Source organism: Cyrtonyx montezumae, unplaced genomic scaffold (genome assembly GCF_038088225.1).
Source record: "Cyrtonyx montezumae isolate F1298 unplaced genomic scaffold, pur_monq_1.0 scaffold_18, whole genome shotgun sequence".
In the NCBI taxonomy this organism is placed as follows: Eukaryota; Metazoa; Chordata; class Aves; order Galliformes; family Odontophoridae; genus Cyrtonyx; species Cyrtonyx montezumae.
The window spans coordinates 1,426,100-1,450,748 of record NW_027071914.1 but is presented as its reverse complement, the minus strand read 5'-3'; the positions used below and the strand labels follow the sequence as shown (position 1 = coordinate 1,450,748).

At 48.8% G+C, this 24,649-nt stretch overlaps 2 protein-coding genes across 2 annotated transcripts; both read right to left on the bottom strand.

Moving 5' to 3' along the window:
* Positions 1-13,993: 13,993 nt before the first annotated feature.
* LOC136047752 (protocadherin gamma-B1-like) lies at positions 13,994-16,790 on the bottom strand. The gene is made up of 3 exons (XM_065735045.1): positions 16,614-16,790; positions 14,406-16,286; positions 13,994-14,017 (listed from the first exon to the last, which is right to left on the bottom strand). Exons 1-3 carry the CDS (start codon positions 16,788-16,790, stop codon positions 13,994-13,996), a joined length of 2,082 nt encoding a protein of 693 aa, XP_065591117.1.
* A 3,261-nt stretch (positions 16,791-20,051) lies between these two features.
* On the bottom strand, positions 20,052-22,759 carry LOC136047750 (protocadherin gamma-A5-like). Its single transcript, XM_065735044.1, is given in 2 exon segments — positions 20,052-20,171; positions 20,173-22,759. Coding segments are annotated over 2 exon segments (2,601 nt in total). The 5' UTR covers positions 22,654-22,759.
* Positions 22,760-24,649: the final 1,890 nt, after the last annotated feature.

Sequence of the window (24,649 nt, the reverse complement as noted above, 5' to 3'; positions counted from 1 at the left end):
ACCCTCCGCTTCGCCGCAGCACCGCGGGGCCGCTGGCAGCCCTTCCGGACGCCGACACAGCGAGAGAGCGAGCGAGTGAGCCGGGCCGCAGCGGGCGGGGCTGGCTGCAGCGCTCCGCTCCTTCCTCTCCTCTGTGGTGAACAGCGGCGCCCGCAGCCGCCGCCTGGTACTTCATAGAAATACCGCAGAAGCGCTGTTACCGAGTTGCGTTGGCAGATAGAAGGGTTTGTTTACATTTTTCTTCCTGTAATCCTTCTGTTCTTTTTCGGGACCATACCGTCATTTCTCTTGTTCAGTATGTTCGCGATCATAAAGTATGTGTGAGGCACCTCTTTATATCTTTTTATCTTGTGCATATGATGTAGAATATTTTTGAGTTCCCTCTATTGCTGAGGAGTTATTTCTAATAATGTTTGCAAATATTTTTTAACGTTGTCCTTTCTGAATGACATTTTCCTCTTCTTCCTGGCACTGGACAGTTTTCCAATTCTGTGTCTACTTTTAAATTGCTGTTTCAACTTCGAGATCAATATCATATATTTGGGATCAATCTCTCAGAAAAAATGTACCTTCCATACACATGTATAGGTACTCTCCCTCTCCCATGGTGCTACGATTTGCCAACTGACTGTGAACCCTTCCTGCTATACCGAAGAAAGGTGTCATACTTTGTGTTCAGCACAAGCACACCATTTTTGAATGGGAAATTTATAACAGGTAACATTATTTTCAGTATAAAATGTGATTTATCATAACGTGATGCGCATTAAGAATTAGAGAGGTCTGATTTGCAAATTGATGTGATCGAAGAAGACATCATCAGTGAAAAATAGAAGTGCTATAAGATGCATATAGATGGTCTGTCCTCTTCATTGTCATTACTGTAAGAACTGAAATGAGTGCATGCATCAGCACAGGTTAGGGGATGTTTTGCTGAAGGAGAGCTCTGAGAAGGACTTGGACATCTTGGTGTAGAGCAAGTTGTACATGAGGAGGCAGTGTGCCCTCGCAGGCAAGAAAGCCAATGGTATATTAAGATGCATCAAGAAGAGTTTGGTAAGAGTTTGAGGGACATGATCCTCCCCCTGCACTCTGCCCTGGTGAGGCCATGTAAGAAAATGTGTCCTGTTCTAGGCTCCTCAGTTCCAAAAGGACAGTGATCTTCCAGAAAAAGGTCATCAGGGAGCCACAGAGATGAACAGGGCCTGGGGAATCTCCTGCACAGAGAAAGTTTGAATGACCTGGGACTGTTCAGTCTGAAGAAAAGTCTGAGAGATTATCTCATCACTGCTTATAAATACCTAGTGTGTTATTCAAGTTCATGGGGCCAGGCTCTTTTGGTTAGTGTGCAACAATAGAACAAGGAGCTATGTGGAAAAACTGGAACATGGGAAGTTCCATACAAACATAAGGAAAATTTTCTTGCTGTCAGAGTGACGGAGCCCTGGAACAGGCTGCCCAGAGAGCTGGTGGATCTCCTTCCCTGAAGATATTCGAGACTGTCACCGGTTTGCGGGACAGTTTGACCCGGTACCGTGACAATTGAGGCAGGGGACCCACGGGCCCACACCTCAGGGAAGGGGAAAGGGGAAAGGGAAAAAGGAGAAGGGAGATGGGCCTAGGAACAAAACAGCGGCAACGATCTGAGGAGGAAAGCTAATTTACTAAATAGATATCAGAAAGGAAAACAACACAATATAATATAATATAATTGGAATTGAGGCAAATGGATCAAATAAAATGAGCAAGAGAGTGTCCGATAAACCGAAGGCCTTACGCTAACGCTGAAGGCAGACGGCTGCAACAAACACCCACTGCCGAGCTCGGTCCCGAGTGGAAGAGAGAGTCCCGTGACCGCAGACAGTTTTTATCTTTCCCTCTGGGCGGAAATATGTAAAAATGCAAAGCATCGCAAAGTCCTCTGGGGAATGCAGTTCTTCTTCTCTTCTGAGACAGGTACACCCAGAACTATCAACGATCCACAGAGCTGGAGCATTAACTCTTTAACTCCCAATACTCCACATGATGTTATGATGTGGAATATTAATAATACAACAAAAATCATAGAACCATAACATTCCACCCCTTATTCAACATCATTACATCATGCTTAATATATATATACATAAAAACACAATGATTAACAAGCATTAAATACAAACACATACAATATACATATATACATATATACATAGTAATAAAATTACTGAGGGCGCTCTCCCCACATCAAATTCCCTTGTGGTACACACTGAACATCCCCATTCTTCTGCATCACCCACCAGGTAGACCCAGGTCCCTGAGCAAAAACAGTTCCACGTAGAGGCTTGCCCTCTCCAGAAGCTGGAAGAACCCAAACCGCTTTTCCCAACATGTTCTTTACGTGTACTACAGGGACCTTATCTCCTTCTACAGTAGGTAGAGAGCTGGATTGGGCAGGACCATCACGATTGATGGATCCTCGGGTGTTGACCAACCAGGTAGCTATTGACAAATTCTTCTCCCAGTGCTTAAATGTTCCGCCACCCATTGCTTACAACATTGCTTTTAACAATCCATTGTACCTTTCAATTTTACCAGAAGCTGGTGCATGATAGGGGATATGATAAATCCACTCGATGCCATGATCTTTGGCCCAAGTGTTTACAAGAGAATTTTTGAAATGAGTTCCATTATCAGTCTCAGTTCCCTCTGGAGTGCCATGTTGCCATAGGACTTGTTTCTCGAGCCCTAAGATGGTGTTTCAAGCGGTAGCATGGGGTACTGCATATGTTTCAAGCCACCCAGTAGTTGCCTCTACCATGGTGAGCACATAACGCTTACCACTGCGAGATCGTGGCAAGGTGATATAATCAACCTGCCACACCTCCCCATATTTATACTTTTGCCATTGCCCTTCCTCCCAAAGAGGTTTCATCCTCTTGGCTTGTTTAATTGTGGCGCATGTGTCACAGTCATAGATAACCTGTGCAATAACATCCATAGTTAAGTCCACCCCTCGATCTCTAGCCCACTTATATGTTGCATCTCTTCCTTGGTGGCCTGAGGTCTCATGGGCCCATTGAGCTAAAAATAATTCACTTTTGTGTTGCCAGTCCAAGTCTACTTGAGCCACCTTAACTTTGGCAGCTCGATCTACCTGATGGTTATTTTGTTGTTCTTCAGTTCCCTGGCTCTTAGGAACATGAGCATCTACATGGCGCACCTTTACAACCATATTCTTTATTCAGGTAGCAATGTTTTTCCACAGTTCAGCAGCCCAAATAGGTTTACCTCTCCGTTGCCAACCATTTTGTTCCCTTTGCTGTAACCACCCCCATAGAGCATTTGCCACCATCCATGAGTCAGTGTAAAGATAAAGCACAGGCCACCTCTCTCGTTCAGCAATATCTAAGTCCAGCTGGACAGCCTTTACCTCTGCAAATTGACTTGATTCTCCTTTTCCTTCAGTGGCCTCTGCAACTCGTCGTGTGGGGCTCCACACAGCAAATTTCCATCTGTGGTGCTTACCCACAACGTGACATGATCCATCTGTGAATAGGGCATATCTCTTTTCATTGTCTGGTAGTTCATTATATGGTGGGGCTTCACGTGGCACGTGACACCTCCTCTGCTGGTGTTGTTCCAAACTTTTTACCTTCAGGCCAGTCCATGATCACCTCCAGGATTCCTGGATGACTGAGGTTCCCCATCTGAGCTTGCTGTGTAATCAGCGCAATCCACTTACTCCAAGTGGCATCGGTAGCATGATGGGTAGAGAGAGTTGTCCCTTTGAACATCCAGCTCAGCACTGGCAGTTGAGGTGCCAGAAGGAGCTGTGTTTCAGTACCGATTACTTCGGAAGCAGCTCGAACCCCCTCGTACACAGCTAAGATCCCCTTCTCAGTTGGAGTGTAGCGCTCCTCAGACCCCCTGTATGCCCGACTCCAGAATCCAAGGGGTCGACCTCTGGTCTCTCCAGAAGCTTTTTGCTGCAAACTCCAAGTGGGACCTTCCTTTCCAGCAGCAGTGTAGAGGATGTTCTTTACGTCCTGTCCCGTCCGCACTGGCTCCAGGGCAACGGCACGGGCTATCTCCTGCTTAATTTGCTCAAAAGCCTGCTGCTGCTCAGGGCCCCACACAGAGTCATTCCTCTTCCACGTCTCCCAAAAGAGAGGGCTCACAATGAGACTGTAGCTTGAAACATACATTCTCCAAAAGCCCACTACACCCCAAAAAACTTGGGTCTCTGTCTTACTGGTGGGTGGAGACATGGCAGTGATTTTATTAATCACATCTGTAAGGATGTGACGACATCCATCTTGCTACTTTATACCTAGGAACTGAAGTAGGCTTTATACCTAGGAACTGTGCAGGCCCTTTCATTTTGCTTTGTTTAATAGTGAAGCCAGCTCGTAGGAGGATCTGGATTAAATATCTCTCCTTTCTCAAAGACTTCCTCTGCTGTATTGCCCCATACAACAATGTCATCAATTTATTGCAGATGCTCAGGAGCACCACCCTGTTCCAATGCAGTTTGAATCAACCCATGGCAAATGGCTGGGCTATGCTTCCAGCCCTGGGGCAAATGGTTCCAGGTGTACTGAATGCTCCTCCAGGTGAAGGCAAACTGTGACCTGCATTCTGTGGCCAGAGGAGTTGAAAAGAAGGCATTGGCAATGTCAGTGGTGGCATACCATTTCGCTGCTTTTGACTCCAGTTCATACTGGAGTTGTAGCATGTCTGGCACAGCAGCACTCAGTGGGGGTGTGAGTTCATTCAGGCCACAGTAATCTACCGTCAGCCTCCATTCTCCACTGGCTTTCTGCACCGGCCATATGGGGCTGTTAAACGGTGAGTGAGTTTTGCTGATCACACCCTGGCTCTCTAGCTGAAGAATGAAGTTATGAATGGGGAGCAAGGAATCCCTTTTGGTGCTGTACTGCCATCAGTGCACTGTTTTTGTAGCTATCGGTACCTGTTGCTCCTCCACTTGTAGCAACCCCACAGCAGATGGATTTTCTGATAGGCCAGGCATAGCAGGCAGCTGCTTAATGTTGTCTACATCCACAGCAGCTATTCCAAAAGCCCATCAATACCCCTTGGGATCCTTAAAATAACCCCTATTGAGGTAATCAATACCAAGTATACATGGTGCCCCTGGGCCAGTCACAACCACTGAGGCTTATTTCAGCCTCCAACACGGTCAACTCTTGAGAACCCCCAGTCACCCCAGAAATATAGATTAATTCTGTCCCTTGGTGACTCAAGGGCCTTAGAGTGCACTGTGCACCAGTGTCCACCAGTGCCTTATATTTTTTGTGGTTCTGATGTGCCAGGCCATCGAATCCACACAGTCCAATACACTCTATTATCCCTTCCCCCCTTCCCCCTGGCTGGGGGCAGGGACTATTGCGGCTGGTAGGCACTTTGATCAGTTCTGAAGGAGTGCCGTTCAGACAGGAGGATGTCTCGCTCAGACTGGAGGGTGTCTCTTTCAGGTTGAAGGGCGCCTTGCTCAGATTGGAGACCATCTTGTTGAAACTGAGGGTTTTTGAGTTCAGACTGGAGGGCATCTCTTTCGGGCTGGAGGGTGTCTTTCTCGAACTGAAAAGTGACTTGCTTGGTCTGGAAGGTGTCTCAATCTGACTGGATGCTGTCTAAATTGGACAGGAGAGTCGAATTGTCAGCTAAAAGACTCTCTTTCTGGATCTGGACACTATCCATTTAGGCTTGGAGACTCTCTCACTCTATTTCAGAAACCCTATGCCTCTCTGGGATAGTACTGAATAAGGTCCAGTTGGCATAAGCCAGACCCCAAATAATTTGGGCCTCCTCAGATCTGTCTGAGCCACAACATCCCTGTATCAAATATCTGCTTAAGTTCTCAGGATCTTGGAGGTGCTCAGGGAAAAAATCCCGGTACGTTTTGAGCATTTAAAAGGGAAAAAAACAATGAAATGCAGTCCCTTTAAGAACAGTTTTAAAAGAGAAAGCAATCTTTTTCTTTACTAAAACAAGCTAGCAGCACCCAAAAAAGTTTACAGATGTCCCAGAAAAATTGGCAGTACACCCAGACTTCAAGGTCATGTTTTGCAGTACAGCACCTGCAGTACAGATAAGCTTCCTAACAAAGCTCTCTCTGAGAGCAAAGAGAGATTCGTTCTAAATGTTTGCCCAGCCAGGGACGCCAAAAATAACTGTTTATGAGCAGGTTCGGCCCGGTTCTGCGACAATTGGTGCGGGGGACCCACAGACCCACGCCTCAGGAAAGGGGAAGGGGGAAAAGGAAAAGGGAAAAGGGAGATAGGCCTAGAAAACAAAACAGTGGCAACGATCTGAGGAGGAAAACTAATTTACTAAATAAGATATCAGAAAGCAAAATAACACAGCATAATACAATATAATTGGAATTGAAGCTAATAAATCAAATAAAATGAGCGAGAGAGTGTCCGATAAACCAAAGGCCTTATGCTAATGCTGAAGGCAGACGGCATTGAGCACCCACTGCTGAGTCCATTCCAAGGGAAAGAGTGTCCCGTGACCGCAGACAGTTTTTATCTTTACCTCTGAGCATAAACACGTAAAAATGCAGAGATTTCACAGTCCTCTGGGGAATGTAGTTCTTCTCTTTTGAGACAGGTATACCTGGAGCTATCAATGATCCACAGAGCTGGAGCAATAGCTCTTTAACTCTTAATGCACCACATGATATTATGATGTGGAATACCCATGCCAAAAATCATGAAACCATGAAAATAAGTTTAATTTAAAAAGGAAGCCAAAATATTGTTGTATTTTTTTAATTATTATTTTTAGTAATGTGTTATTTGTTCATGAGCCTTGCTCATGTAAGCCACTAGTTGGGTATTTAAGGTGACTCAGATCTAGTGTGGAATGGTGTAAAGTAGGCAAAGGCAGTGACAGAGCCTTTATTTGAGGTACAGGCACTATTGATAGTGATACTAGAGAAAAGGGGAATTAACTTTCACCTCACGGCGACTGTTTTGGTTAAGGAATGCAGCCGCCTCTCGTTTGAACAGTCGCGCGCTGGAAAAAAGAAGCCGGGAGGGAAGGGGGGAGGGGGGGAGGGGTGGGGTGGGGAACAAGCGCAGGATCTGAGCACATCTCCGCTCCCGGAAGAACCGCCGAGAGGGAGAGAGAGAGAAGACGGGTGGACCTGGGCTCCACCGCTCCAGTCACTCAGATGCTCATTTACTGGTTCAGGCTGTGACCAGGCAATCCCAGAGCAAATGGCAAAGATGTGCGAATAAATCTTGGTTCTTTTTCTTTTTTCATTTCTCTGCTCTAGACATAAACCTTAAAAGATTGGAAGGTCTATTAGAATTATGGAAATGAGGGATTCGTTTCCATACTTTTGAATGCGTAGAGTTGACAAGGCTAGGAATGGGATATATTTCTCTTTCAAAACAGTGTCAGTGAATGAAATGCTCTTCGTATTGTCTTACAAAACAGAAAGAACGTGGATACTGTCCATGGTGCTGACAAAGTTTGAGATTTCAGAGTGCAGAGTGTTAGTGCTTGGATTAGAGTATGGGAAATTGCTGGGTTAAGAATGTTCAATCGGTCCACTTGAAAGCAATATAACCATGTCACCCGATAGAGAGAGCTCACAATGAGACTGTAGTTTGGAACATGCATTCTCCAAAAGCCCACTACACCCAGAAAAGCTTGGGTTTCTGTCTTACTGGTGGGTGGAGACATGGCAGTAATTTTGTCAATCACATCTGTTGGGATGTGACGATGTCCATCTTGCTACTTTATACCTAGGAACTGAATTTCTTGTGCAGGCCCTTTCACTTTGCTTTGCTTGATAGCAAAGCCAGCTCGTAGGAGAATTTGGATAATCTGCTCTTCTTTCTCAAAGACTTCCTCTGCTGTATTGCCCCATACAACAATGTCATCAATTTATTGCAGATGCTCAGGAGCACCACCCTGTTCCAATGCAGTTTGGATCAACCCATGGCAAATGGCTGGGCTGCGTTTCCACCCCTGGGGCAAATGGTTCCAGGTGTACTGGACACCCCTCCAGGTGAAGGCAAACTGTGGCCTGCATTCTGTGGCCACAGGAATTGAAAAAAAAGCATTAGCAATGTCAATGGTGGCATACCACTTGGCTGCTTTTGACTTCAGTTCGTACTGGAGTTGTAGCATGTCTGGCACAGCAGCACACAGTTTGGGTGTGACTTCATTCAGGCCACGGTAATCTACCGTCAGCCTCCACTCTCCACTGGCTTTACGCACCGGCCATATGGGGCTGTTAAAAGGTGCGCGAGTTTTACTGATCACTCCCTGGCTCTCTAGCTGACGAATCAGGTTATGAATGGGGAGCGAGGAATCCCTGTTGGTTGCCGTCTGTGCACCGTTTCTGTAGCAATCGGTACCTGTTGCTCCTCCACTTGGAGCAACCCCACAACAGACGGATCTTCTGATAGGCCAGGCAAAACAGATAGCTGCTTAATGTTGTCTGTGTCCACAGCTGCTATTTCAAAAGCCCATCGGTACCCCTTGCGATCCTTTAAGTGCCCCCTTCTGAGATAGTCTATACCAAGTATGCATGGAGCCCCCTGTCCGGTCACTATAGGTTGCTTCTGCCAGTCTTTACCAGTGAGGCTTATTTCTGCCTCCAACACAGACAATTCCTGAGAGCCCCCAGTCACTCCAGAGATATAGATCAGTTCTGTCTCTTTATAACTCAAAGGCATTAAAGTACACTGTGCATCAGTATCCACCAGTGCCTCATATTTTTGTGGTTCTGATGTGCCAGGCCATCGAATCCACACAGTCCAAAACACTCTATTATCCCTCTCCCTCCTCTGGCTGAGGGCAGGGCCCCTCTATTGGTTACCTGTAGTGACAGGAACAACTTCACTGGTCGTTGGTCTGTGTTGTAATTCTCTAACCCGTGCTCGCAGTGCAGGGGTGGGTTTTTGATGCCATTCCTTCATATCTTCTCCATTTTCACCTAAGTAACTCCACAGAGCCACGCGTGACATGAAGTGAATGCTGTCATTTGCTCGAGCAGGACGGCGTTTGCTTCTGACAGCTGCAATCTTTTCAACCCTATCAATCAGTCGGGATACTTTCTCTAACACGTCTTCCATCTGTCCTTCTAACCTTGATATGGCTGAAATGGAAGCGTGTGATGGCGGAAATTTTTGTTCAAAGTTTTGAAGTGTAAGAATCAGTTCAAAAACTGGGGGTTTTCTGTCTTGGTCCTCATATCTGTTGAACGTTGTCACTAGTGTACCGGCGTACCTTTCTGGTGCTGTTTCTGAAAGCTTCTGACATTTTGGGTGTACTCCTTACTTTCTCCGGATCATGGTCCCGATCTTCAGGATCAAATGTGGGATCATACAGCATTTCCACCACAGCCGTTTCTCTCAAATACTGGATGCCTTCCTCAATAGTTTTCCATCTTTTCACTTTAGGTGCCAGGTCACTCTTGTAGGGATATCTTTCCCTCACAGCTACTAACATTCGTTGCCAGAGGCTGGCGATTCCATCCATATACCTGCTGATCCCTCTGTCGACAGCTGGATCACGGGCAATGTTTCCTAGTTGGTGAGCTTCATTACTGTCGAGGGACACGCTTTTGGCCCCATTGTCCCAACACCGAAGCAACCAAGTGACAATACTCTCATCCGGACGTTGAATAAACTCCTTTCTTGAGCCTTGGATCTCAGACATTTTCATGGGTTGACAAAACGTGGTAACTTTGACTCTCTCATCATCCTCATCATCACTATGTCCATGCCTCTCACTTTTCTTTGTTGCCTTTCTTGGTGGTGGTGGTGTTGAGGCCCCCCCCTCGCCTGGATCTTCCTCTTCTTTTGCCACCTCTTCTTTGCGTTCTAGGCGTGAGGACACACGTTTCCATTTCTGGCCTTCCACCGGGGCAACTGACTTTGATACCAGTGCTTCCTTTGGCTGGTCAGATGTGCCTGGGAGGTTTTCCTCTTTGGCCTGTGCCTCAGTTTGGACACTCTCTCTCTCCCGAACAGTATATATGCCTCGGTAAGCATAAGCCAAGCCCCAGATAAGCTGTTCCACCTCAGATCTTCCTGAGCCGCAACACCCATTACTCAGATACAGGCCTAGCTCCTCAGGATCCTGCAAGTGTTCAGGAGTAAAATCCCATGGCACCGGGGGACCCCATGCTTCTAATTTATTTCCTAAAACTCTCCACTTTCCCTGCCATTCAGCATTCTCTGTTTCTGGGAAAAGCTTCCTCCACATGGTGTAAAGTGCCATTATAAGGGATATATTCAAGAGGACTAATATCCCAATCGTTAACATAGCCCCTAAGCTGTAATCTTGAAAATTCATAAGGAACTGAGAGGAGAACCTGGACACCCATTCAAATACTGTTTTGTTTGTTAACATGGTATCGTTTGTTACATTAGTTGGGGTGCCCAGGTATTTGGTAGGTGCCTCCATCACTGCTTTTAGTTTGTCATATAGGGACCAGGCTCCAGATCAGACTGGCAAGCTTAACCAAGTTCCAATACGTTTTGAGCATTAAAAGGGAAAAAGCAATGAAATACAGTCCCTGTAAAGGCAGTTTTAACAGAAACAGTAAACGGTTTTTTTTTTTTTTTTTTTTTTTTTTTACTCAAACAAGCTGGCAGCACCCAAAAGTTTACCAATATCCCAGAAGAACTGGCAGTACGCCTGGACTTCAAGGTTGTGTTTTGCTATACAGGACCTGCAGTACAGATAAGCTTCCTAACAAAAGACAGAGATTCACTCTAAAAGTATGTCTCTGCCTGACTAAGGTAGCTAGTCTTGCCCCACGTTGGGCGCCAAAAATGTAACCGGTTTGCGGGACAGTTTGACCCGGTACCGTGACAATTGAGGCAGGGGACCCACGGGCCCACACCTCGGGGAAGGGGAAAGGGGAAAGGGAAAAAGGAGAAGGGAGATGGGCCTAGGAACAAAACAGCGGCAACGATCTGAGGAGGAAAGCTAATTTACTAAATAGATAGCAGAAAGGAAAATAACACAATATAATATAATATAATTGGAATTGAGGCAAATGGATCAAATAAAATGAGCAAGAGAGAGAGTGTCCGATAAACCGAAGGCCTTACGCTAACGCTGAAGGTGGACGGCTGCAACAAACACCCACTGCCAAGCTCGGTCCCGAGTGGAAGAGAGAGTCCCGTGACCGCAGACAGTTTTTATCTTTCCCTCTGGGCAGAAATATGTAAAAATGCAAAGCATCGCAAAGTCCTCTGGGGAATGCAGTTCTTCTTCTCTTCTGAGACAGGTACACCCAGAACTATCAACGATCCACAGAGCTGGAGCATTAACTCTTTAACTCCCAATACTCCACATGATGTTATGATATGGAATATTAATAATACAACAAAAATCATAGAACCATAACAAAGACCCACCTAGATGCTCTCCTGTGCAACCTACTGTGGGGAACTGCTTTAGCAAGGGGTTGGACTCAGTATCTGTTGAGGTCCCTTCCAATCCTTACTCTTCTGTGATTTTGTGATTAATGTGCTACGAATGCCTGGTATTCAAATCTTATAAGTATCCTACGCATAATACCATACTTACAGAGACACAGCTTTAGATCATGACAAGAAGAAAGATTACTATTTAAAGCACACAGAAATAGAGGAACCATTAGTGCAAGCACCTTGTCCTAGGCCTCATTCTAAGTTAAATACTTCTGAGAAATTTGGAGACATTCTTTTCAACCTTCTGCATCATTTCCTTCACATACAAAGATCTGTTTGCAGGTGCTTGGAGACCTTGAAAAGAGAAGGATTTCCTACAGAACAGCAGTCACAGTTCCAGGTGCAGCAGCATTCTTCAGAAATGGAAAACATGAATCATGACCTCATAGAAACCAAGGCCTGGGAATGTAATTCTGTCCAGGTAGAAAGTTTATATCACAATACAACAGGGAAATGTTGTTTAAATCTTGTTTCACAAAGGTGATACAAGCAATTCCAATAATAATATTTATAAGCCATAACATATAAGCCATTCATCATTGTTCCATGCAAATAGTTCACATGAAAATAACTTATAATTAGGGAACTCTCAGTGTCTCTAAAAACAGGGGAGCTAGAATCTGGGCAGAGCTAGAGAATGTCATGGCATCAGTTATGAACTCAAACCATTGCCTGCCAAAACTACACTGGCACATCTATTCCCCAGGTTCAAATTCACACTGTTCCCCTCTGTACTATGCATTCAAAGCCTTCAGTTGCACCACAGAAAGCATATTTGTCTATACATCATCCACAGGCAAGAGCATTTTATTCAGTGGTATTTTAAGGAAAATTAAGTGTATCACCGCCTTTGTCTTGGCATTTCTGAATGTTCAAGGCAACAGCTTTAAAGGCTCCTCCAGGTATATAGCTGTATTTTCCAGTCTTCTAAAGGATTGTATCCCACACTGACATCTGTCTTGAGACACTGACCATAAGGAAGGCAGAAATTAAACCTATACAAGTGAATGATTCAGAGATTAATAGTGGCAGTTATGCCACTTGATACATATAGAATCGTAGAGTTGACTTTGAAGGGATCTTTAAATATCATTTAACTACCCTGCAGTGAACTGGGACATCTGCAGCTCCATCAGGTTGCTCAAAGCCTGGTCCAGCCTGATCTTGAATGCCTCTAAGGATGGAGCATTAACCACATCTCTGGACATTCTGATTCAGTCCTTACTGTAAAAGACTTCCTTATATCCAACCTAAACCTCCCCTCCTTTAGTTATAACCGTTTCCAGATTTTCTGTCACTGCAGATCCTACTAGGGAGTCTGTCTCCTTCCATCTTATCAAGAACAAAGACACATGTGTCTGGTCCAAGACCTCAAAACACAGGCTATGGCCACAGTTCTTTGGATAGTCATTTGGATAACAGAAGGAAAATACATGGAGACATAATATCAGGCCTAGATTCAAAGCCCGGACAAACTGAATATCAACACCTAGTATACATATTTTTTAAAACTAAACTACAGGTGAAGGTTTTAACTTGACCTAAAAGTCTTCAGAAAGCTTTGTGTGATTTGTCCTCAAAATGCAAGAAAACAAATGGTTGTCACCATAGCTATAGAGATTCCTACATTCTCAATAGTATGTAATAGCCAGTATTAAAAGTCTGTGAATCAGTAAAACATATCTTTCTTCCAAGAGCCCTACAAACCCCTGGAATGGCCCTACAGGCCCCTGGAATGGCCTGCCTAGGGAGGTGGTTGAGGCACCATCCCTAGCGCTGTTCAAGAAGCGTTTAGATGAGGTGCTAAAGGACTTAATTTAGTAGTTGGGTAGAGATAGTGATAGGAGGATGGTTGGACTAGATGATCTTATAGGTCCTTTCCAACCTTATGAACTTATGAACTTATAAACACAGAACTACCCCCAGCCATTCTCAAGGACCCCAAATTTGATGATTCTCTTTGACCTTCAGAACAGGCAAACAAGCATCTCCAAAGGATCATCTGCCCAGCAAAGACATTTCTTTACTCAACGCATTACCATGAAAATAAAAAATGTCTGTGTACAGTATAAAGTTAATTTAAACATGGAGTAATTCATAATTAAAGTTGAATACAGTCTCACCAAACTCATCAAGCACACAAACTATCGGGAGCCATACAACCAGCATAACAAAATGGAGAAAATTAATTGAAACCCATTGTAGAGAGCTGATCAGAAATGTGAAACCGGAACATGTTGCCAATCATTCTGTTTTCACCTCAGAATTCAGTGAAATAGGGTAATTCATTAAATATCCTGCCCTGGTTTGTAAGAATTAACATGAGGAAGGCCTAGGAAGAGGCTCGAGACAGTCTACAAGCTGAAATTTTAGTTACCATTTTTGGATTATAACCTGACATGATACTCCTTGCTTATCTTTATTTGCTCTCCATATCCATTCGATAATCTCTATTTTTTCCATTCATGAAACTGCACTCGTGTTTCCACAGGCTCTGCAATACAAAACTTCCATTTCTTTCAGAAGTGATTCTGCACAATCATCTGTATGCATAAGGCAAGCAAAGCAGGGATAAAGAATTAGAAAGCTAATAGCAGTGATGAGCAAAGCAAGGAGAAAGGGCTGCCCGGGAATATCATACCAGGACAGTATTGATTCTTCATACAGACAGCAACACATTATTATAAAAACTAGCGGATTTTTATCCAACTAGAACATCTCAGCCTAACCCAACAACGTGATCATTGGTTAAAGAAGGGCTGAAGCAGTTAACTGCCAGCTGTGAAGCACAGCTGCATTGTTTAATTCTCTCGGAGTGACACGAAGCAGTGCACCAACGTTACCCAGGGAAACCCCGAAGCAAGAGGACGCTGCATTTGGCGTGGAGGTCGGAAAGGACGAGGTACAAGAGAAGTGCACGGACTTACTGACCTGCGGAGCGCAGAGGTCGTCGGGTGGCTCTCCCCGGCCGGCGCTGCCGCTCGGGCTCCACTTCCCAGCGGGCTCCCCGCTGCGCGGCTCCTCGGCGGTCACGCTGGGCAGCAAGGCAGGCGGCAGCAGCCAGGCGCCCTCGGCCACGGTGCGGCCCGGCGCCACGCACAGGTTGTAGGAGTAGGGCAAGGTGCCCTCGCAGAAGTCGGCCGGCACGGCGGGGCCCGCCGCCGAGAAGCGCCTCTCGCCCAGGCAGCGCAAGACGGCGGGCGGCCCGGCCCGGCGCAAGTGCGCCAGTGCCGTCAGAGCCACGCTCAGCAGGAAGGCGGCAGAGAGTAATGCCAGCGCCAGCACCAGCGAGAAGCGCAGCTCCGCCGGCGAGTCAGAGGCCGCCGGGCTCTCGCTCAGCTCCGGCAGCGCGTCCCGCATGCTCTCGGCAAACATCACGTGCAACGTGGCCGTGGCCGACAGCGCCGGCCGCCCATGGTCCTTCACCACGGCCACCAGCCGCTGCTTGGCCGCGTCCCGCTCCGACACGGCCCGCGCCGTGCGCACCTCGCCACTGCGCTCCTCCACGCGGAAGAGCTCTGGCTCCGACTCCTGCACCAGCTTGTACGACAGCCACGCGTTGCGCCCCGAGTCCGCGTCCACCGCCACCACCTTGGCCACCAGGTACCCGGCCTCGGCCGAGCGCGGCACCACCTCGAACGGCCCCGCGCCCGCACCGCCGCCCGCACCGCCGCCCGCCGCCGGCCACAGCACCCGCGGCGCGTTGTCGTTGCAGTCCAGCACGAAGACGCGCACCGTGGCTGTCGCGCTGAGCGCCGGCGTCCCGCCGTCCCGCGCCTGCACCTCCACGGCGAACTCGCGGCACCGCTCGTAGTCGAAGGAGCGCTGCGCGTACAACGCGCCCGTCTCCGCCTGCACCGACACGAACTCCGCGTCCGCGCCGCCGCCTGCCAGCGCGTAACTCACGCGACCGTTGGCGCCCGCGTCCGCGTCCCGCGCGCTCACACGCAGCACCAGCGCTCCCGCCGCGTTGTTCTCGTGCACGTAGGCACTGTAGGCGGCCTCCTCGAACACCGGCGTGTTGTCGTTCACGTCCGACACCTTCAGCGTCAGATCCGCGCTGCTCCACAGCGCCGGGCTACCCTGGTCTGTGGCGGTGATTGTGATGTTGTAAGCAGAGACCTCCTCTCTGTCCAGACTACTTTCAATTACAAGTTTGTAGGTGCTTTCTGATGATGCTTCTAGTTTGAAAGGCAAGTCACCATTGAGATTACATGTCACTTCTCCGTTTATTCCGGAGTCCCTGTCACGAACATTTATCACAGCCACGACTGTACTCAGGACCGAGTCCTCGGGTACCGGGTTCAAGATAGGCAGGAGGGTAAGGCTTGGAGCATTGTCGTTCACGTCTATAACGTCTATGTGCACTTTGGTGTGTGCACTCAGCCCGCCTCCGTCCTTGCCTTCAACAGTTACTTCATAATATTTCATATTTTCGTAATCTAAAGGACCAGTAATCTTCACGTCTCCCGTCTTGGGGTCTAGACTGAAGAGCTGGCGAGCACTGCTTGTGATGTCGCTGAAAGAATAGGTGATTTCTGCATTTGTACCCTCGTCGCCGTCAGTGGCTTTCACCTGAAAAGCTAAGGATCCTTCTGGAAGATTTTCTGGCACTCGAACCTTGTAGATCTCTTTGGTGAACACCGGTGCATTATCGTTTGCATCTGTCACATCAATGTTAATCTGAGCGGTTCCAGATCGGACCGGATCCCCACCGTCCACTGCTGTTAGGATCAAATTATGACTTTTCTGTTTTTCACGATCTAAGTTTTTCTCCAATAATAATTCCGCATGTTTCCTCCCGTCGGAACTCTCCTTCACTACAAGGGAGAAGAGCGGATTGGGGGTAAGTTGGTAGTTTTGTAACGAGTTCATCCCAATGTCGGGGTCTCTGCCACCGCCCAGTGGGAATCTCGTCCCGGCAGGAGTGGACTCGATCATTTCTATGGCAACAACTTCTTTGTCAAAGCACGGCGCATTGTCATTGATATCCTGGATAGTAATGCTCACGTGATATATATTGAAAGGGTTTTCCACGACAGTTTCCAAACTCAAGACACAAGGCGCCACGTCCCCGCAGATGTCCTCTCGATCTATCCTCTCCTTTACACGCAGGTTTCCACTCTCTTCCTCGAGAACGAAGTAACGCTCATCACTGGAGACAAGCCGTAGCTGGCGCGCCGGCAGCTCGGCCGGGCTCAGCCCCAGGTCCCGCGCCAGCGGCCCCACCAGTGAACCTCTGCCCAGCTCCTCGGAGATCGCGTAGCGGAGCCGCTCCGGCGCCGCCCGGCAGCACAGCGAGAGCAGCACGGCCATTAGTGCGACCCGCCCTGCGGCTCCTCCGCTCCGCGCTTCCGCTCGGACTTCCATTCTGCGCAGTCCTGAAGCGTGCTTTGCAGGCGATCAGGCTTCCTTAGCAGCTGAATCGGCACCGGAGAAGAACAGTAATACGGAATCTTTACTGCCAGTCGGAACGCGGGCCGGAGCCGGGCAGAATGGCTTCTGATTCTCTGCCTGGACCGGAGCGGCACTGCGCTAGCGCTGCAGTCGGCGGACTCTCTTTCCCGAACTGGTCAACAGTGACACCGTGAGTCCGCGATGAGAAGTGCAGCCCGGAGCTCCTGGGTGCATTTATTTAATCCTCACTCCAAAGCTGGCTAGTAAACTCCAGTGTTGCCAGGAAAGCAAGACAAAAAAATCGTAAATGTGCCGAAGATATACGTCTGTGTCACTAAGGTATTTTTACTGGTATATATATCTTCGTCAGAGGCATGGACAGATTGTTTGTGGCTAACACCAAGCTTTGTGGTGTGGTCAGCACACCAGTGGGACCTGAACGACCTCAAAAGGTGGGCCTATAAGAACGTCATGAAGCTTAATTTGGCCAAATGTAAGGACTTGCACCTAAGTCGGGTCATTCTCAAACATGAATACTGCCTGGGCAAGGAGTGGTAAAAGGACTTGTGAGTGCTGGATGATGAAAAACTGAATGTAATTGTTCATGGGTGCATGCAGCCCAGAAAGCCAATCATATCCTGGACTGCATCAAAAGAAGTTTGGCTATCAGGCTGAAGGAGGTTATTCTCTCCCTTTACTCTGCTCTTGAGTACTGTATTCAGCCCTAGAGATCACCAGTACAGAAAGACACAGAGCTATTGGAGAACATCCAAATGAATGTTAGAAGGATGATCAGAGGGCTGATGTACTTATCATATAAAGAATTGCAGAGAGCTGAATTTATTTAACATTGAAAATAGAAAGCCCCAGGAAGACCATATAACAGCTTTCTAGTACTTAAAGGGGGCCTACAGGGAATTTGAGGAGGGACTCTATAAGGGAATGAGGTGATAGGGCAAAGGGGTAAGTTATAAACTAAAAGAGGGTAGGTTTAGATTAGATATTTGGAAGGAATTATTTACAACCAGGGCAGTAAAACACTGGAATAGGTTGCCTAGAGATGCTGTGGAAGCCCCAACCCTGAAAGTATTCAGGCCAGGCTGGATGGGGCTTTGGGCAACCTGATCTAGTGGGTGGCAGTCCTACCTATGACAAAAGATTGGAACTAGAGGGTCTTTAAGATCCTCTCCAACCCAAAACATTTTATGACATAATTTCATAATATAATTTTATATGAGCAGACAGGTTTGACTTTCTTACACTTGAAAGTCTTCTGCTGTACAAGCCCTCTCCCATTGTGCTTGGGAAAAATAAAATTTTACCTCAGTCCTGCAATATTGTCCTGAAGACTGTGAGTGCTGGAGTGTCTCCACAGCTTTCCTATCACTGCCATAAGAAAAATGGCAAGAAAAGCTGAAGGCCAAGAACCTGTTTGTAAATTGTGATTTCATTTTTGATGGCAAAGTCAGGAATCCCAGTCAGTGAGAAAATCATTGAGGTCAAAGCAGACCAATCACATCTCATCTCTTTCAGCATTTGAAAGGCAGCAGTATAATATCAGTGTCATACAACCCAGCATCCAAACGCTTTAGGCAGCAGTATAATATCAGTGTCGTACAACCCAGCATCCAAATACTTTTTATCTGCTCTTCTTCAGTAAATCATGTCCACATCTCTAAATCACTAAACTGAGTGTTATTACAGCAAGTCTAAGAATTAGAAAATGGTTTCTGTTAAATGTTGCCCATGATCACTACTGCTTGAACAGGCCACGGGAAAACAGAGATACCACTTCCAAGAAAAGTAATGACTTCTCACTTGAGCGTTAAAACCCATCTTTCTCACAGCAAATAAATAAAGACATGAAGGAAGTCTGTAACAACATGGACACTTAAACAGAAGATGTGGAAAGATTAGAAAATTTTCCAGAGTATCTTAACTGGATGGAGTAGCTCCCTCATATATACCAATTCCGCGCCTTTCCAGATACCACTGTGAAGACATCCTGCCCTACTTATTGAAAGAAAAATACGCTTTACTGCTACCTCTGTCCAGTCATCTGGTGGTAGATAATTTATTTTCTTCCGAGCTGCACTGATGCACACATCAATACACATCAGTAACAAATAAATGACCATTCATAATGAAAAACTATTTTGACTCTATAGAGTTTCAGGAAATAAGAGATAGCAGACTTGAGGAAATCTGTATTTCAGGTCCTGGACAAGTTATGTCTTAGACAGAGTATGGTTCCTGAGAGCAGGTGGTACAGAAGCTCTTAAAAAAGACAGAAAAGTTCTGTTATACAACGTTTACTATTTACTACATTCCAACATCTCATGTCCAAGACCATGCACAGAGAATTTTGCATGTCCCTGATGCCCTAAGAAACCTGGTTACAAGAGGGAAGGTATCTAATCTCAAGACACTTAAGCAAAATTAATACTAAAGGAAAGTGAAATAAAAATGAAAATAATGAAAATGAAAATGAAAAGCACATAAACAGTTTAAAATAAATAAATAATAATAATAAAAAAGGAATTAAAAATATTCATAGAACCATCACAGAAAATAAAGAAGGTTAAAAAGGGGAATATACCACAGAGAAAACTTGGTCTCCATTCGTGAGAAGTGCTCACCCGTACGGAAGAGACAGTCTGAAATATCTGATGGCGGTCGTGCATACGCATTATCAGATATGCATTATCATTCTATATGCAGTTACCATTCTATACACAGAGACAAATTTTGACATCAGAGGATTACCATTACAGTGCAACATGTTGAAACTGGGAAAAAAATGGTGCATATATATTGCAGGTGCTGGCACCAACTGTGAAATCAAACCACTATCCACACAGTATCACTGCTGACCCACCTGCTGTCCCCATGCAAATGCAGACACTCACCAACCTTAAACGGCTTTCATAACCTTTATTGGCACCATGGATACATCCAACTTAAATCTGTACTTTGGCTTCTAACAAGAGCATGTCATTCAGTGTCACTCTAAGGAAACTTAAGCACATCCATGTCCTTTTACTAGCTGCTGTAAACATTCAAGTCAGATTGTCCTGTTTATTGAGGGTTTTCTTGAGGGTAAGAATATCAAGACACGCCCTGAAACGTCCTTAAAGCTACCCACTAGAGATCATAACAACACTCTTAAAATTAGGGGCGTTAACAGTAAACATCTGAGCGAACGCAGGTAGAGAAGAGGAAAGGCGAAACGCGATAGGGTAAAGAGTTACAGGACCGGGCGAGAGACGGGCGGGGAGGGAGGGAGTCGGGAAGCGGGATAGGCCGCGTTGCGAACACTCACCGTGAGGGCGTCGGTGTCGGCGGCGCGCTGTGTGGCAGCGTGTTCCCCGCGCAGCTGCGTGGGCTCGTCGGGCGGCGGGCGGGCCGGGAGCGTGTCGCAGCAGCTGCCGGGCGCGCAGCGCAGCTGGCTCTTGCGCGAGTCGGCGGTGAGCGAGACGTCGTGAGAGTAGGAGCGCAGGAAGGCGCGGACGCCGTCGATGCCCACGAAGTGCGAGGCCGGGACGCCGCGCAAGGTTCCGCTGGGCGGCGGCGGCAGCCGCGAGCGGCGCCAGCGGCGGAGGCGCAGCGCCAGCAGCAGCAGCAGGAAGGCGAGGAAGAGGCAGGACACGGCCGCCACGGCCAGCACCAGCCAGCGCGTCAGGCTGCCGGCGGGCTCGGCCGGCGCCGCGGCGCTGCCCAGCTCCGAGAGCAGCTCGGCCACGCTCTCGGCCAGCACCACCGTCAGCGTGGCCGTGGCCGACAGCGCCGGCCGGCCGCGGTCCTTGACCAGCACCACCAGGCTGTGGCGGGCCGCGTCGCGGGCCATTGGCGAGCGCGCCGTGCGCACCTCGCCGCTGTGCAGCCCCACGCGGAACAGCCCCGGCTCCGTCGCCTTGGCCAGCTCGTACGACAGCCACGCGTTCTGCCCCGCGTCCGCGTCCACCGCCACCACCTTGGCCACCAGCGCGCCGGGCTCGGCCGAGCGCGGCGCCAGCTCCACGCCCGCCCAGCCCGAGACCGCGCCCGCGCCCGCGCCCGCGCCCGCGCCCGAGCCCGGCGCCGGCGGGTACAGCACCTGCGGCGCGTTGTCGTTCTCGTCCGCGATCAGCAGCCGCACCGACACGTTGCTGCTGAGCGGCGGCGCGCCGCCGTCCTCCGCCCGCACCCACAGCTCCAGCTCGCGCACCTCCTCGTAGTCGAAGGAGCGCAGCGCGTACAGCGCGCCCGTCTCCGCCTGCACCGACACGTAGGACGAGAGCGGCGCGCCCCGCAGCCGCCCCTCCCGCAGCCGGTAGCGCACGCGCGCGTTCTGCCCCCAGTCCGCGTCCGACGCGCGCACCGTCAGCACCAGCGCGCCCTCGGCGTTGTTCTCGGGCAGCCGGGCGCTGTAGCGCGCCTCCGCGAACACCGGCGCGTTGTCGTTCACGTCCAGCACCCGCAGCGCCAGCACCGCGCTGCTCCGCAGCGCCGGCGACCCGCCGTCCGCCGCCCGCACCGTCACGTTGTACTCCGACGCCTGCTCGCGGTCCAGCTCCCGCGCCGTCACCACGCTGTAGTAGTCGTCCAGCGCCCGCTCCAGACGGAACGGGACGCCCTCGCCGAGGCTGCACCGCACCTCCCCGTTGCCGCCCGAGTCGCGGTCCTGCACGTGCACCAGGGCCACCACCGTCCCCGGCGCCGCGTCCTCCGAGATCTCGCTCAGCGCCGACCGCACCGAAATCTCGGGCGCGTTGTCGTTCACGTCCGTCACCGAGATCGATACCTTCGCTGTGTCAAAAAGATCTCCTCCGTCTCGCGCTTGCACTTTGAGTTCGTATGAGTCACGTTCCTCGAAGTCCAAGTTTCTCATCAACCTGATCGCTCCTATATCAGGCTCAAGATGGAATATCTTTGAAGCTTTCTGTGTAATTTTATTCAAAGAGTATTTCACGTCTCCGTTGGTTCCGTCGTCGGGGTCGGTGGCGGTGACGCTGAGCAGCGTGGAGCCCACGGGCACGTCCTCGGGCACTCGCACGGTGTACACCGCCTGGCTGAAGACGGGCGCGTTGTCGTTGGCGTCCAGCACAACCACGCGAATGCGCGCCGTGCCCGTCCGCGCCGGCTCGCCACCGTCGCTCGCCGTCAGCAGCAGCTCGTGAAACGCCGCCTCCTCCCGGTCCAGCGTCTTGGCCAGCACCAACTCGGGACGCTTCTCACCCTCGGCTCCCGCCTGCACGGACAGCGAGAAGTGCTCGTCGCCGCTCAGCGCGTAGTTCTGCAGGGAATTCGATCCTACGTCCGGGTCGAGAGCCTCGGGCACAGGTAATCGCGCCCCTGGGGCTGTTACCTCGCTCATTTTCAGTTCTATTTCTTCCTCTCGGAAACTGGGCATATTGTCGTTAATGTCCGTGATTTGCACTTCAATCCCGTAAACCTTCATCTCGCTTTCCACAATCACTTCACCACGCAACACACATTGTATTTCGCTTTCGCACAGCTGCTCCCTGTCTATCCTGTCGGCCGTCACCAAGTGTCCGCTGTTGGCGTTCAGAGCGAAGTACTGCGTCCTGCCTTGGGACACAACTCGGGCGCCGCGGGCGCGCAGCGCCGCCAGCTCCAGCGCCAGGTCCTTGGCCACGTCGCCCACGAACGAGCCCTTGGGCAGCTCCTCGGGCACCGAGTAGCGCAGCTGCCCCCACGCCGCCTCCCTCGCTGCCACCAACACGCAGCACAGCAGCAGTGCCCGCCGCCTGCGGCCCCAGCGCCCTTCTCTCACCTCCATTTTCTCGCTTGCGAGCAGCTTCTCGCTCGATTCTTCCCGTTCCAAGCAGTCCCGGGGACCACCGCCGCCCCGCCGAGCCCTACCCGGAGCTATCCATCCTGGATTTTGTCTCCGAGCCCCGTTCGTCCTCAGACCTGCACGGCTGGGCTCGCTTGCCAGCTCGTTTCTTTTCTGCCGTTCCCCTTCCGCTTCTTTACCCAGCCTTAGCCAACAGCGACACTCGGAGCCGCGCACTACAACTGCAGGGTCTGCCGCGGCACTAATCTCCTTTCCACTCTTCTTACCTCCATTAATTGCTACTCATGCCACCAGCGCTTCACAGAACAAGCTGCTTGCAATGCTGTTGTATGTTCTTACAGATGCACTTTCAGAAGCCGAATTACCGTACCAAGGAACACGAATGCACAAATAGGACAGCGGATGAAATGAGTGTGGGTAGAGAGTGCTGAGGTGCTGGGACCTGTCTTTCACCTTCTACTCCATCTGCCAGGTTCTGCCCATTGCATTGCTTCTTAAACAGTAACTCCCAGTAGCCTGCCACTTTCTGAAGGCAAAAACTGTCCTAAAACATGTATTTCTGAAATGCCTCTAATGCCCTGACATTTTGCTTAGAAAGACTGAGAACCAGATATTTTACATCAGGCATAGCTGGTTTATTGTGATCCACCATTTATTGTCATCCACAGTACCCATTCTGCCTCACAGAGTGAGAATGGTAAGAAGAAATAACCATAGGGTAATCTCATGTCAATTGAGATGCTGGGAACCCTGAGAGTTGTAGCTTCCAGCAAGATTCTGTCCACATGCAGCATCCCAAGCAGATCCCAGCTGTGAGTGTTTCTCTTTTCACTTTAGCTATTTTAGGATTCCCCCCTCTGTTTCAGGTTGTGTCAATTTCCTCTTGTACTGGGCACTGGACATCACAGAACCTTGCCACCTTCTTTGCACCATTCTTTCTGGTGTTCATTTGTATGGATATGCTCCCCTGCAGCATGTCTCGCTTTTACTTAGGGAGTTATGAACTGGACTTATGTGTGGCCTCGGTAATGCTGAGCAGAGGGGAAGGATTACTACCCTCTGGCAATGCTTTGTCTAATGCAACAGAGGACACTGTTCACATTTTTGTGTCAAGGGCACACTATGAATTATGTTCATCTTACTGTCCACCAGAGGACTCTCACTGCCTTTTCCACCAGTTGTTTTCCTGGTGCATGTTTAACTCTACATGCAGTATGTTGTACCTCTCCTTGTTGAGTTCCATGAGCATCTTGACCATTACTCCAGCTTGTCCATGTCACTCTGGATGGCAGCATGACCCTCTGATGTATGCACTCCTCCCAGTTATGTATCATCCACAGACTTGCAAAGGGTACACTCTACTTCATCCTTAATTATGATACTAAATAGAACAACAAGTATTGACCCTTGGGGTACACCCAAACCCACCTCCAACTAGACTTCACACAACTCATCACCACCCTCCAGGCCCAGCTATCCAGTCAGCCTTTGTGCTCAGGGATCACAAGTTCCCCCAACAGCAAATCACTTCTCCCCTTATTTTACTTTAGGTACTGGGGATTACATCTCCAAACTGAGCTTAATTTTATCCCAGTCAAGGAACCAGATAAGAAAAAGACTCCTAGCTTTTGAAAAACCCTGGTTCCTCTACAGAGTTTTCACAGAATGAGGGAATCCACATTTGGAAGGGACCAATAAAGATCATTAATTTTATCCTGGCTCCACAAAGGACCACCCACATTTCAAATCATATTTCTGAGAACATCATCCAAATACTTCCAGAACTGGGGCAGACTTGGTGTCATCACCACTGCCCTGAGGAACCTGTTGCAGAGACCAAACACTCCCTGGTGAAGAATCTTTGCTTAATACCCAACTTGACTGTCCCCTGATGCAGCTCCATGGGTCCTGTTGGGTCCTCCATGGGTCACCAGACAGAAGAAATAAATCCCTGCATCTCCACTCCCCTTTGTGAGTA